The sequence below is a fragment of the Carassius carassius genome, chromosome 28 (genome assembly GCF_963082965.1).
Source record: "Carassius carassius chromosome 28, fCarCar2.1, whole genome shotgun sequence".
In the NCBI taxonomy this organism is placed as follows: Eukaryota; Metazoa; Chordata; class Actinopteri; order Cypriniformes; family Cyprinidae; genus Carassius; species Carassius carassius.
This window is the reverse complement of record NC_081782.1, coordinates 12,433,984-12,448,143: the sequence shown is the minus strand read 5'-3', so window position 1 is coordinate 12,448,143 and position 14,160 is coordinate 12,433,984. Positions and strand designations below refer to the sequence as shown.

Genomic DNA, 14,160 nt, shown 5'->3' with positions numbered 1-14,160 from the left:
TTCCTAGGCTGCTGCATTGCCAATAAAGGTTGTTTAAGATCAGTGGTTCTCAACATTTTTTACTTCAAAGCCTCCCATTGTCAAAAACAATATTCAAAGGACCTTAAACGACTTTCCAGTTGATTTATGATTTACTCATTTCTACCTGATAAAATATTATAGAATGTGGCATGCATATAGATAACTGTATATCAATTATAAAAATGCTCATGGAGATTTTAATTTACATGACTTTTCCAACTGTTGAAATTAGGCTGATATTTAAAACTTATTTTTTGATTTAAAAAAAAAAAAAAAGATTTGAGCGAGTGAATTAAAATTAAATATCTTGATATTTTTTTTAGCTGTTTAAAAAAAAAAAAAAAAAAAAAAAAAAGATTTTTAATGTTTGTTTAATGTTTTTGTCACATTTGTGAGATTGTGATAGAAAAGCCAATGCAGAATTACATTAATATGTATATGTAAAATTGACACAAAAACATGTGCAGTTCATTATATTTTGAAAGGTTTAACTTCTTTTAAAATCGCATGGTCAACTTCAGGCAAATCATTTAGCTCCTTGGGGTTCAGCTGACCAAAAGCTCTATGTGTTTGTCATTGTTTCTTCTCCTTGCAAAATAAAACCATTTTGGATTGTGAAGCTAGATGACTAATAATGGCACTTTAGTGTGGCTAGATTTGGGAGTACTTAAACACTTCGTGTCACTGAGTGAGAGAAGGCTGTTAGTGCTGAGTGCTGGAGTGAGGCTGGGCAGAGGGCCCTACTTGGAGATCAGAGAACCAGGGAAGTGCAAAATCAGCCAGTAGATATTGTGCCATTTCCTTAGCCATGCATTATTTACAACCACAATAGTCAGTAACATGAAAAAGAGGCTTGTGTATATGTGCTTTGAAAGCTGTTGTCTAGCTGTGTTTCTTTGTGTAGTATCCTTAACATTTTGCTTTTTGCTAATGCAATAATTTTCTTGCTTGTGTTTCTCTGCTACTGTGCTATACACGATCAATAACCGCAAGAAAGTTGTGGACCATGCATGTTAATCTTTATTTCACACTTGCAAAGGTACACAGTAACCTAACATAGAAAACAGATATACAAGTGAACCAAGAATGTAAAGTTGTACATAATAAATCACAGTTTTAAGACACACAGCAGCAATTTTGCATCTCATTCATGGGTTTTATGAACAACACAGTAACATAATCGCTTATAGTGAACAAAAGGGTTATGAGAAGCACAAAACGGTACACTATTGCCTATAAATTAAACCTTCATCGTAGGTGTTTAGGTACTAAACAGTTATTTTTAGGAGATTATACATGAAAGTATACTTTAGCATACAAAAGTACTGACAGGACATGAGAATATTGTTGAAAAGTAAGTGATAAAGTGCATTGAAATCTATAACAGGGCAGTAAAATACTTAATTCAGTATGAATGAAGCATGAAAATATACATTTCCTTTTTAATCCTCACTCGGTGTAACTAGCCAGAGAAGTGCTGTTATGTATCTGTACCGCTGATTGTGTAATTTTTTCTCAAATTGATATCAACAGATTGAAGAATTAGCAATCACAGAGATGCAATAAACACTGTGAGACGTGTCAAAGCAAAGTCCCTTACACACAAGCTCATTCTAGGTGAAGATCAAAAAATGTTTTGTCCACCCACGGCATGCCTAAATATTTCTATAAATATGTTGATATATATCTCATATTAATAAGGGATTAGTCGGGAGATTTATGACAAGGAAACTGGCATTCTGTCCTGGAAAGAACCCCAGGGTAAAGATGAATAGTCCTCTGATTTATTTAGCGTACTGTTATAAAGGTCTTGGCACAGAATGGTGCTTGCCGTTGCATGCCTCTTGATGAATGTCCATGCTCCAGCAGTTTTTTGTCAGGAAAGAGAGGGCTGGCATGCGTAACATTTCAGTCTTACCCCTCTTAGAGAATCTATGCTAGTATGGGATGTGTAGTGGAGCCTCGTGGTTAAACGCAGAGCTCTCCTTGAACTTTGTGCCATTGAAATAATATAGCATTTGATACACTGGACAAGGATGTACATTCCCATCTTTAAATACCCACTACTCTTACATATAAAAAAATAATAATAAGAAAAATGCTGACAGTTATTCACATACAGGATCAGGCATGCATGTGGTCATTTTGTTTTTTGTTTTTTTATAATCAAAATATACAAAATAAATAAAAACGAAAATGAAATCTCTAACAGACTTGTCATCCCTAGTTCATTCCCATCACTTAAGCTCCACATATAAATATTTTTATAAAACTTACATCAGTTGTTATGTTGCAAATATCTCTGTGCATAATTTTCAAATGCAAGATCAACCAGGAATAATATAAGTTTAAAATGCAGCTTGACGGGCATAGCCATGTTTTCAAAGACGATCTTTGAGAAAAAGAAAAAAAAAAGGCCCCTTGTCCTTTGTGTCATCCTCAGACGAGTTCTTTCCATAACAGCAATGTTTCTCATTTACATAATGCAAGGCATTACTGTTCTTTTTAACATATGGGAGTTTTTTCACTGAGCATGCTAACCTACTCCATGCATTTTTGCTACTTAATCAGATCTTATTTTGCTGCTACAGTCCTTGTTTCGTTTTATCTTATGTGGCATTATTGTTAAGAGGGAGATTTTATCTTTAATTACATCATAGGTGGGGTTTTATTTTGTTTGCAGTAGTGCTGTCGATGGGTTTCTCGTTCTTACTATGCCTCCTATCCAGTTACTGAGGATAGAGCAGAAAAAAGAGCATATGAATCATAACAGTAGCACTGAGTATGGAAATACATGCAACTTACCAAATATAATATATATTATCAACTATAGTATGTGAACCGCTCTATCATTTTGGCCCAGAAACTAATTTAGTCTCTAAATCAATATCTGTGACGATTACGTTTCTGCTTGTCAAAATATAATCATTTAATTGATTTAATTGGTGGCAGTCATAACTTGTTTTTAAGAAAATCTTCTTAAAAGTATCTTCAGACATTTTTGCTGGCTTAAAATGAATTTACTTTTTCCAAAGGTTTTTTTTTTTTTTTTGAGAAATTAATGATTTTCTTTTAGCCATGATGCATTAAATTGATAATGAGAGTAAAGACTGATACGTTGTTAAAAAAAATATTTCTATTTAAAATAAATGTTATTCTTTTAAACTTCCTATTCGCCTATTGTTTATAATATTAATCAAAAGAAATGTCTTTTGGTCAGTAAATCAGCATGTTACAATACAGCAGCAAGTCATACCACATAATATAACTATTATATAATTTGAAAGCTAAGTCCTTATTTGATCAAAAAACACACTAACACTCAAAATACAAGTGTTTTGCTCATAATTGTCATTAATTTTGACTCCAAATAATAAAGCGTGTCACATCTATATTGTCTAATAGTGGCTAGATGATGAAATAAATGCTTGTAATGCAACATACCTGCAACGACCACATAGATTATGATGCTAAGGAGGCCCACGATGATGGCCACACAGCTAAGCAGGCGAGCCAAGCGTCCCAAGCGTCTTGCCCCGTCCATGTCTCCCTGCTGTAGACTGTTTCTGGACTGTAAAAAGAGAGAGTGTCACAATTCTCATTACAAATATGTGCAGTATGACATGTTATAACAGGCTGTGTGTTCTTTTTAGTTTACGCCTTTGGTTGGAATTCAGCATGCTAGGAAGCAAAGGGTCAGAGGTGACTGTGAATTGTTCAAGTGATTTGGATACAGGATGAGGTGAACTGATAAGCGCGTTTCCTTATTCGTGCAGCCCTAAGCCACAGCCACCCATTAGACGGTCAGTGTACCCTAGGGAGAGCCTCTCCAGTAGACTGCATTAAAGTAATCAATACTGAGCAATATATTGTGCAGGAAAAGCCTCTGACACAGTGGCCAACCAATCTCCCGACACTCAAATGCTAATTCCATTCTCCATCTTGTCGGTGTGGTTTTACGTTTTGCGATGTGACGTAATCTCATTATCATGAAAGAAAGTCGCTGTCCAAGGTGCTGAATGGACTTTGATCAGATTCCCGAAGCCCTAAGTAGAACTTTAGTAAGATCTACTTAATCTGTACGGCACGATTCCCAAAAGCATTTCTAAGTATGGTGTACTTTAGAGAGTACGAGCCTCAAAACTTGTCCAAACTTTCTTCTTTTTTTCCCCAGTTTATCAAAGACGAAGTGAAATTATATTGTTGCAAGTTTTTAAAGTGGACATCTGATTCCCATTTTCCACAAATTGATATAATTCTTTCTGTCTGCAACATATTATGGTTAAGATTTCTCAATGGTCCTGTAAACCAGCTCTGTACACGGCATGTCCCTTTAAATGATACATTTCTGCTCACCACCATCCTCTGTGAATCTGATGTCAAGGGAAAATTAAGACTTTTAAATCCAACTACAAAACACCTGTATATGAATTGACTTTTGTCATTTGTAGGGTGGTTGTGTCCACACGACACATTTATATGCAAACACCATGTAAAAGTGATTTTTGTCTCCGATGTCCCCTTCGGTGTTTGACTTTGTTGAATAAACATGCACAGCAAACTTCAAAATCAAAACACAGCATTGTTTATATGAATCTCTTTTTAACTAACTAATTCCAGACAGTCAAGATGGATCATATATTATAGGGTAAATTAGATAATTGTGGAAATATCCAATTCAATTTTCTATACTTCATTTTTTGTGGATAATGTGGAATTGATTTGGTTTCTCTAAAATGTGAGCTAACATTTATTTATTTAATCACCATGTCAGGTAGTAGAAAAACTTACCCTAACTAATTGTAACTGAAGCATGATATAATCAATTTTGATCTATAATAAGATGTGACACTTTTTTAACACATTTATGTCAGTATTATCAAACTAGTTTTGTGGTGAGGCTTTAGTTTACCTTTTTTGTGTGCACAATCTATGATGATATGAAATATTTAAAAGACTCCAAGCTTTATGTAGATAGTGCTGGGGGAAAAAAATATAAACAGAAAGTACTGGCAATAGGGAAAAAAAAAGCAAAACATAATGTGGCCCAGAAATCCTTAAAGTTATATAATGTTATACGAACAGTACTAAACAAACATTCATCCATGATGAATGAACACCAAAGTCTGAAAGGCCGACTGTGGAACCATTATACTCTTAATCATGTCTTCAGCGTTCACTTAGAGCATTTGGTAGGACAATAGCAGATAGGATTTCAGCTCTATCAAACTGGTTTTGTTGGGAGAAACTGAAGCGCTTCCCCCATCACGTACAGTACACTGAATCTTCCCTCACCCACAGCTTCCTCAATGTCACACTGCATTAACTGTTGCCTTTAGAGCCACAGTATTCAGTTCTGCTCATACGACTTACAGAATCGGAATCAAAACAATATTGAGAAAGTTTATCAAAAAATGTCATTTTATAATTAGACATAACAGAAAATATTTAGATAAAATATATGTACAGCACTGCTGTATAGTTTGGCTGTGTGATTTTATTTTTTCATGTTTTTGAGGTCAAGCATCTTTTATGCTCTATAATGCTCATTTATTTGATGAAAAATAGTAATGTTGTGAAATATTACAATTTAAAAAAACTTTTTTTTTTAAATAAAACTAATTCCTGTGATAGTAATGCTGAATTTTCAGCAGCCTTTACTCCAGTCTTCTGTGTCACATGATCCTTCAGAAATCATTCTGATACACAGATTTTATGCACAAGAAACGTTAATAATTATTATTATTGGTGAAAACCGTTGGTTAATATTTCTGTGGATTATCTGATGAATAGAAAGTTCAAAGGAAAAGCATTTATTTGAAATATAATTTTTATAATATGGAAAATGTATATATATATATATATATATATATATATATATATATATATATATATTATATATATATATTATATATATATATCTTTAATACATCCCTCCTAAATAAAAGCATTTAAAAAATGTGTTTATGCCAAACTTTTGAAAGGTAGTAAATTCACAAACATAAAGGACTGCCTTTTAATATTTCCTCCTTGAGCATCATGGACAGTTTGAACGAATTCTCACTCTTGCAATAATGACATTAAGATCCTTGTCTTGTGGAATATACTTTATTATCAGTTTTGCGTATGTAGATAATCATATGGCACTTTAAGGCAGGACCTGTACCCTTCCCTCTCTGCTAACCTGCCCATCTTCTCTCAGTTCAAATACTGCAGACTGGCTCTGACATCCTAGCAGGGGTATAATATGTGGCTGGAGCAGCACAACATTATTGATTCCCAAGTCTAATCACTGCAAAAAGCTGTATCAGCACTTTCAATCAGAAAGAGTCCTTTGAAGATACCGTGTAGTAAAATGCATCTGTCCTTCTTGCATTTCAATCTTTCATTTAGAATGATGACAGTGCAGTATGTGTCGTGATGCAGCCATGCAAATGGCTTCTGGCTCTTTGTTTTGAGATGCATTTTGCCTGACTGCGGTTTGGAGAATGCTTTGAAACTCCAGTGGATTGTAATGGGCTGTGTGCAGCTTTTCCGAGTAGAGAAGGGGTGTGTCCCGTGACACGGCAAATGGATAATACTGATTCCCCAGGAGCTTTGGCCTGTAATATATTTCTTTTGAACTGAAAAGTCTTTGGCAGTTCTTCTGGGCAGATTCGATGACCGCTTTTTCTCCTCACTTTCTCCCTTTCATTGTATGTCACACAAACGCACAAGAACGTTCCCCTCCCCCTCTCAACATCTCCTGCTGCAGCCTGGGAGTGAACAGGAGCTCTTAGCTTTCCCTCACAAGCTTCAGCCATTAATTATAAACAGCCATGTCCGCGACTGTGGAGAAATGACTGTAGAAAACCTGCACAATGGTGCACAACGAAAACACCAGTTTTATTTTAAGTCCAAAATAAATTTATTTTCAACACAGAAGCAATATTGTAATATTTTAGTTTTAATTTGACTAGACATAGTAATAAACCACATTCAAGTGTAATAAATATTTGTTTAAAACTGCAACTATAATTATTAATAGGATCTTTCTTTTAAATTTTGATTAGCTTTGGCAATAACTAATAATCTCTTAGTCCACCCAAAAATTAAAAGTCTGTCATCATTTACTTACCCATATGTTGTTCCAAACCTCATTTCTACTGTTGAATATGATATTTTAAAGAATGTTGGTAACCAAACTGTTGCTGGTAGCCATTGACTTCCATAGTATTGAACAAGGAAGTCAATGGCGTCCAGCAACATTTTGGTTACATTCTTCAAAATATCTTCATTTTTTTTTTGTTTAAAAAATAATTTAATAATTAAATAATTTCTAATAATTTAATATAATGATTACATTTTTTTAAATCACATTTTAAAATGAATATGTTTTTATATATACATGTATATTGTACATTAAAATGTTGTGATCTCTAAATTCACTTGAAGCATGTATAACGATTTGTTTTAGTTTATAATGTATTTTTTGTTAATTATTTCAACAAAATGCTGACCTATAGTGTACAGTCATACAAATAAAAGTTTCAAAAAGAGGTTTTCACCATAGAAGTATTTTGGCTCTCCACAGAACTTTTTTTTTTAGTTCTTAGTGTGAAGAAAATTGTTTACTATGAACCTTGTGTGCAATGCATGTGCATGGATATAGATCCAAATAATGAACATTTATTTAGAATTTATTGTAGAGTTTTTAAATCTGCCATTTATCGGGTTATCTGAATTAACTTTTTTTTTTAACTATGCACTTACCGAAATCTGCCATTTTGTTAATATCTTTGATTGTCTAAGTGTTTATTTATATTTATTTGTCTCCAGCCTCTCTATTCAGTCTGTGGAAAGCAAGCTTTTGTTGTCAGTGCATGAGCTGGTACACATGAAACATGATCTCACCAGCTGTTTGCTTTCATAATGTAATGTTTCACTCAGCATTGTGAGAACATGATGACACCATATTACAGTATGGGGCTTGTTTAAAAAAATGCATCAATATTTTCCATAGCTATTCTAAATGAGCTTTTTGTAAAGCTGGAGAACCAGAAAATGGCTGCCCACTGTAGTCTCAAATTACTGTTATAGTGTAACAGACACAGAGACAAAACCACTCAGCATCTCTGCTTGCCATATTTCACCAGCAGAAGCTGCAGCATATGCAGTAACTGCTTTACTGGTCCTCCCACTGCACTGAGATTGGCCAATAAAATCCACCCCACCTCCCCATGCCAAGCCAAATGACTCCTTTCCGCTTGCATGAGCTTCAGCTTTCCACAACATCTTATTTTCCACTGTACTGCCTCTGTAAGCGCATTGATTTCAGAGTTCCTGATGCATGCCTACAGTGCAAAATCTTGCTAGAATGCTGTCGGTTACAATTGCTTTCTAGATCTCAGCTGAGAGGAACTGTTTCCATGTCTGTGGCTATTGGAGCATGCATCTGGAATCATCCTAATGGGAATTTTCATTTAGCCCTCCAACACAAAAACTAAATCTTTCTGTAGCATCCCTTTTTTCCTTTTCTTTGTTGTTTTGTTTTTTTTAGACTTCCTCTTGTGACCAGTGGAGGCCACTAAAGTTACATCCCAAATGACGCACTATGCATTTATACACTATGTACTCAACTGTGTGGTATATGAATTTTATAAGGTTATTTTGTCATTTATGATAAGATTCTGAGAGCCCCTCCCCCTCTGCTATGTAATTAAAGCTGCGATAGTTGACTGCATGAAACATTCCACACTTCATTTTTTTTTTCAATTAATAAAGTACATCATATGGTTAAAATTAACTTTTTCTTTTTTGTCATTGTCAGTGTGAATGGTATAGAATAAGTACACAATTTAGTCTTTTTTTAATCTTTGTACTCTTATTTTTGAAGTGTTTTAATACCCTTTGGTTTCATGAATTAGTTTTAAATTTTTTTGTCTTGAGGGATTGAAATTGAGCACCTTATTCAGACAGGAACAATTGATGACTTTGCAATATTGAATATTGATGAAGCCACATTAATGAAAATGTGTGGTGCGATTTCAAATTAGATGACTGTGTTGTCTATTTTTGTTGTGCTCATCTCAGAAATTCTTAGTCAATAGTACACTGTAAAAATAAGGGAAAAATAGGGCACAATGTACTGTATTTTGAATTTTTTACTAGTGCAGTCAAACGATTAATCGCATCCAAAATAAGAATTTTTGTTTACATAATATACTGTATTTGTGAACTGTGTATATTTATTATGTATACACAAATACACACACATGCATGTATATATTTACGAAAAATATGCTATGTTTATTCATTTAAAATATTTATATAATATCAATTATATTAATATAAATCTATACATGGAATATTTTCAAAATATGTAATGTGTGTGTGTGTATATATATATATATATATATATATATATATATATATATATATATATATATATATATATATATATATATACATACATAATAAATATATATATACTGTGGCAGGGGGGGCGTGGTCTAGCGAAGTCTGCAGCGGGAGAGAGAATCAGGAGACAAGCGGTAAGTGAGTGGTTTGGGCAAAAATTATCATCACCTGTTTCTTGTTCTAGTAATTGGCGTGGAGAGAGTATAAAACGCCAGGAGAGTCGGAAGCAAGCGAGAGAGGACCAGGCCTGGGCTTTTAGCTGTGTTTTGGTTTTTATTTGAGCGCACCAGTCGTCCGTGAGGGGCTGGTGCGCTGGTTTGTGTTTATTTTTGTAATTAAAGTTTCATTTGATTGTCCGCCGGTTCCCGCCTCCTTCTTCCGGATGAATAGGAAGATTTTAATTCATTACATATACATAATAAATATATACAGTATACACACACATATTATGTAAACAAAAACGTTTCTTTTTGATGCGATTAATCGTGATTAATCATTTGACGACACAAATTTTACCAGTATTTTACACTGCATTGGGTTGTGTTTTATAAGTATGTCCTGTGCAATGAGCTGCCTGAGCTTTTTCTGTTATTTTACGAATTTATTTTTTAAAGTGTAGCATTAATAAATACTATATCATGAATATTTTTTATATTTAATTGCATACTTTTCACTTTTGAAATGCTTTTGAAATGCCAATGTTAATGTTTTAACTTACCAAACAAGATATATAATAACATGCCTCTGTGTTTCACTCACTCTTCTAAGTGGCTTGTTGTTGTTTTGTAGCTGTTTTAAATTTACATAAGCCTTATAATAAATAAATAAAAAAAGAAAATTCAGAATTATATACAGCAGATATGCAATATGTAATAGTGTTACATCTATAAATTGTCTTTAGAATAAGTTTGAATGTAGTTCTAGTTAAAGCCTAACCCAAATAAGAGTTCTGATCCAAATTCTAATAGAAATCCAGTACACATTCCATTTGGATTATTTTATTTTATTTTTGACTGACCAAAAGAGTTAAAAGTTATGACCTAAAATGAGGGGTCCTTACAGCAGGTTAGAAGGCTAAATTGATCTGTCTTGCCCTCTGTTGAATTGTCAGGTAGCTATAGTTTCAGATGTCGATCTGTTGGCATGAATGAAAGGGTTATTTTAATTTGTGTGGACAAATGAGGCTGGGAAAAACTATTTGCATGAGTGTGGTCAGAAGTACAGGTGTTTGCAGTAGAATATTGGTAGCTTTCAATGCAACCTCGCAAACTTGACCTAGGTCAAGTTCATGAGGAGCATCTCGGACTCTTAATTATTCAGTCTGTCTTAACACAAAGGCTCTGTGAAGGGCGTCAAGTGGGATGGCTTTTGAAAGGAGCACAGCAGGGATTATTCTGTAATCTGTACTGTAAATCTCATAGGATTTTGATCTTTACAAGAAACTGGAGCACATTTGTATGGCGCCTTTCCACTGACTAATTTGTGTTTCTCCAATAGTGCATGTCCAACTGAAACACTCAGATAGTTGTCATGAGCACTGAGCACACAATGGTTCAAAATTCACTTAAGGTTGAATTTGACAGTGTCTTATTAAATTTACTGAAATTATGAGTTTAAAAGCTGCTCTCCTGTGACTCAGCTGGAAAGTCTTATTTGTATCCTGCTGAAGTTATGCGCTGCTGAATCGCTGTTCTTTCAGTATAAAAAAAGTGAACAAAAGCACTCATCTCTGATTAGAAAAACAGTGCATACTGTTATCTGCTAACAAGGGTATCTTTTCGAGAGGGACAAAAAAAGAAATGCCGCCCTACATCTGTAAAATGCAGGATCGTGCTAAATAGTTTCTTTCTAGACATATCATGAACCCCATATCTTGTACATCTTCATTAAATACAGATAAATGGTACCAAACCCAACATATGTGCACTTTTACTTTCTCAACCTCTAAGTTACGTGGATGGAAAATAAAGATGTTATTTGGTATTTTGGGGATAAATAATTATATTTGTATCTATGCTTTGGAATCGTGTTTGCCTTGGCAGCCTCAACTGTATGAACCTAAAGCCTGTTCAAAAATAAAGCTTTCAATCAAAATAAGCTTGCTTTTTAAGAACACTTTGCACCATATTTATGCTTTTGTAATTGACTGTTTTGCTCCAAAGTCCCTAGAGTTTGTGCTGTGTAGGTGCTTGATGCATGGTGGAGGTAGTCTGCACCAATTTTCTGGCAAATAGCTCCCCAGCACAAAGTCAGGTCCATTTACTGCGAGCATGTGCAGGGCTGTAAATCACACTTGTCAGTGGCTCTGTGCTCTGCTCTCTCAATGCAGCTACTGTGATTTTGCATCTGATTTGCAAGTGTATGGCAAGTCATTTTAGCAATTATGCTCAGTAGTATTAATTTAAAACAAAACTAGTACTATTAGAAATGTTTCTAATTTATTATATAACTATCCCAGTATCTATTTCAGTTTTGCTTATGTTTATTAATATCTGGATAGTAGTTTTAAGACTCTCTGTAGCTCCCTATGATTCCTTTTACCATATATAAATTAGTTTTAATCAATTTGAAAAAAAAAAAAAATATATATATATATATATATATATATATATATATATATATATATATATATATATATATATATATATACCAAAGTAGTAAGTGTTATATAAATTCTAGTAACAAATAGAACACACAATAGTCTAGTCTCTTTGTCCTAAGAAAACGGGAAAATTTAGTAACTATTTGCACAAGTAGTTAAATTAGTTCTGAATAAGCGACTAACAGATGCAGGAACAACTTACTGTTACCAGTAAATTTGGAAAAAGATACTCAACTAGTGACTAAAGACTTCCTCGTTAATTCGACTTTAAAGTAGCCTAGTAACAGTAGTTTTAAGGAATAGCCTACCTGTAAGTGGCTTGACATCCAACAGATAGACACTGTTTATTGACATAAAAGAGGTTTGTGTTGTTTGTTCAAGTAGCCTACTTTCTGCACAATTTCGTGCCGTACAGAAATATTTAGGAAACAATTAGAAATTTAGGTCAGAATTAGGAAACAACACCCAGACTTTAATTATTTCAATTATAACTTTGACACTCACCATAATTGAATAGACCAATGCAACGATGCTTAGTGGCCACACTGGACAAAAGCAGGATAAAATGACCAGTATGAGGTAGTCTTTGGGTTTCTCTTGGGCGGCATTAACGGTCGATGAAGTGCGGCTCAGGTTAACTCTGGACGAGGAGAGAGGAGCCGTCCCGAGCTGCCCCACTGATCCGGATCTCAGCGACAGACTGTGGCCGTTCTGATCCCCGTCGGGAGCCTGGTCTCCCCCGACACTGACCGCGAAGGAGCTGGAGGTCTTCACCCCGGTGGGCTCGGTGGTCACGAGGAGTTTCTCGGTCTCGGCTGGTTGCGTTCCGCCGCTCTCCCCCAGATTCGATTTCACAAACTCCGAATCTGTGTTTATTGCCATTGTGGAAATCCAAAGTTAATGTTTCTGAAACAAGAAAAAAAAATCCTTTTGGCGAATGTGAAATATTATCAAAGTTGTCACGCGACGCTAGTTTCCCATTGTTTACGTTTTTTTCTCAACTTAAAATAACGCGTTTGATTGTATTCATAAGGTTAATATGACTTTAAACGTCGAATTAATGAGTCCAGATTTTTTTTCTCTCGCAATTTTTTTCTAGTAATTAAAACAAGTCAAAGAGACGTTGTGACTTTATCCTCCCATGTCATCCTCTCTCTCTCTCTCTCTGTGATCGTGTTTAATGGATTCAGTTCGGTCCAGATCGGAAGACAATCTCTTCTGCCCACACACTCAACTAAACCACAGAGACGCCACTCATCTGGACTTCAGCATTTCCACAGCAGCATTACCCAGACGTCTTAAAAGGCGTAGAAAAATGAGTTTTCTCTTGTAAAAGATGAAAAAGCAGGTGCCTTTGTGATATTGCAGCAGAAGAACAGAAGGTTAAAGTGGTTGCACAGCAGCAGTGAGTGTAGTGATGTTCCTCTCTCACCTCCTGTGCATTAATGATGGAGGTGTGCTGGTCCTGCAGGACTTTCTATGTAATACTCCCAATGTTCTTCCTCTGGGGATGCTGCAATACTGTACCTCCAGGTGTATTTGCCAGCCATTGTATACTATAAGCAAGCACTACTTATATTTTCTTATTATTTGGTTACTTATCCAATTAGTCAAAGATTAAAGTGTTTAGAAGGAGCATACACAGAAAGAGAAAGTAGCCCATATATTTTGCTGAATAAAAGTAGGATGTTTGGAAAAGTTACTGTACATGAGACTTGTACACCTATTATTGTATCTTTTTATCAGTGATCTCTCATTAATCAATCTAGTGGATGGTGTTTAAATGATCTATGTATCTGTGTCCCCACTCAGTGACAGGCATGGTTACATGAGGACACTGTAGATATGCTGAGAAATGGCAGACAAACACAAGGGAATCCCTTAAAATAATCCCCTTAAAATAATAATCTTATGACGTAATGAGATTGATCCAGACTGTTCCTGAGCACATATCATTCTAAGTTGATTCATAAACCTCTGAGATATTAATCATCCCTGTGCTGGCACATATGTATTAGTACAGGGTTTTTCCAAACTGCGCTCATGAATTGATGAAAGGCTGAAATGCAATGCGTAAAGATTTGAAATTCTACAGTAATATTTGGCAAACAAGAAATCCAGAATTAATTATTCATTAT

General features: G+C 34.7%; 1 protein-coding gene across 1 annotated transcript; it reads right to left on the bottom strand.

The window, feature by feature from the left end:
• Nucleotides 1-1,018: 1,018 nt before the first annotated feature.
• On the bottom strand, nt 1,019-13,458 carry trarg1a (trafficking regulator of GLUT4 (SLC2A4) 1a). The gene is made up of 3 exons (XM_059514351.1): nt 12,527-13,458; nt 3,466-3,592; nt 1,019-2,753 (listed from the first exon to the last, which is right to left on the bottom strand). Exons 1-3 carry the CDS (start codon nt 12,902-12,904, stop codon nt 2,743-2,745), a joined length of 516 nt encoding a protein of 171 aa, XP_059370334.1. The 5' UTR covers nt 12,905-13,458; the 3' UTR covers nt 1,019-2,742.
• Nucleotides 13,459-14,160: the final 702 nt, after the last annotated feature.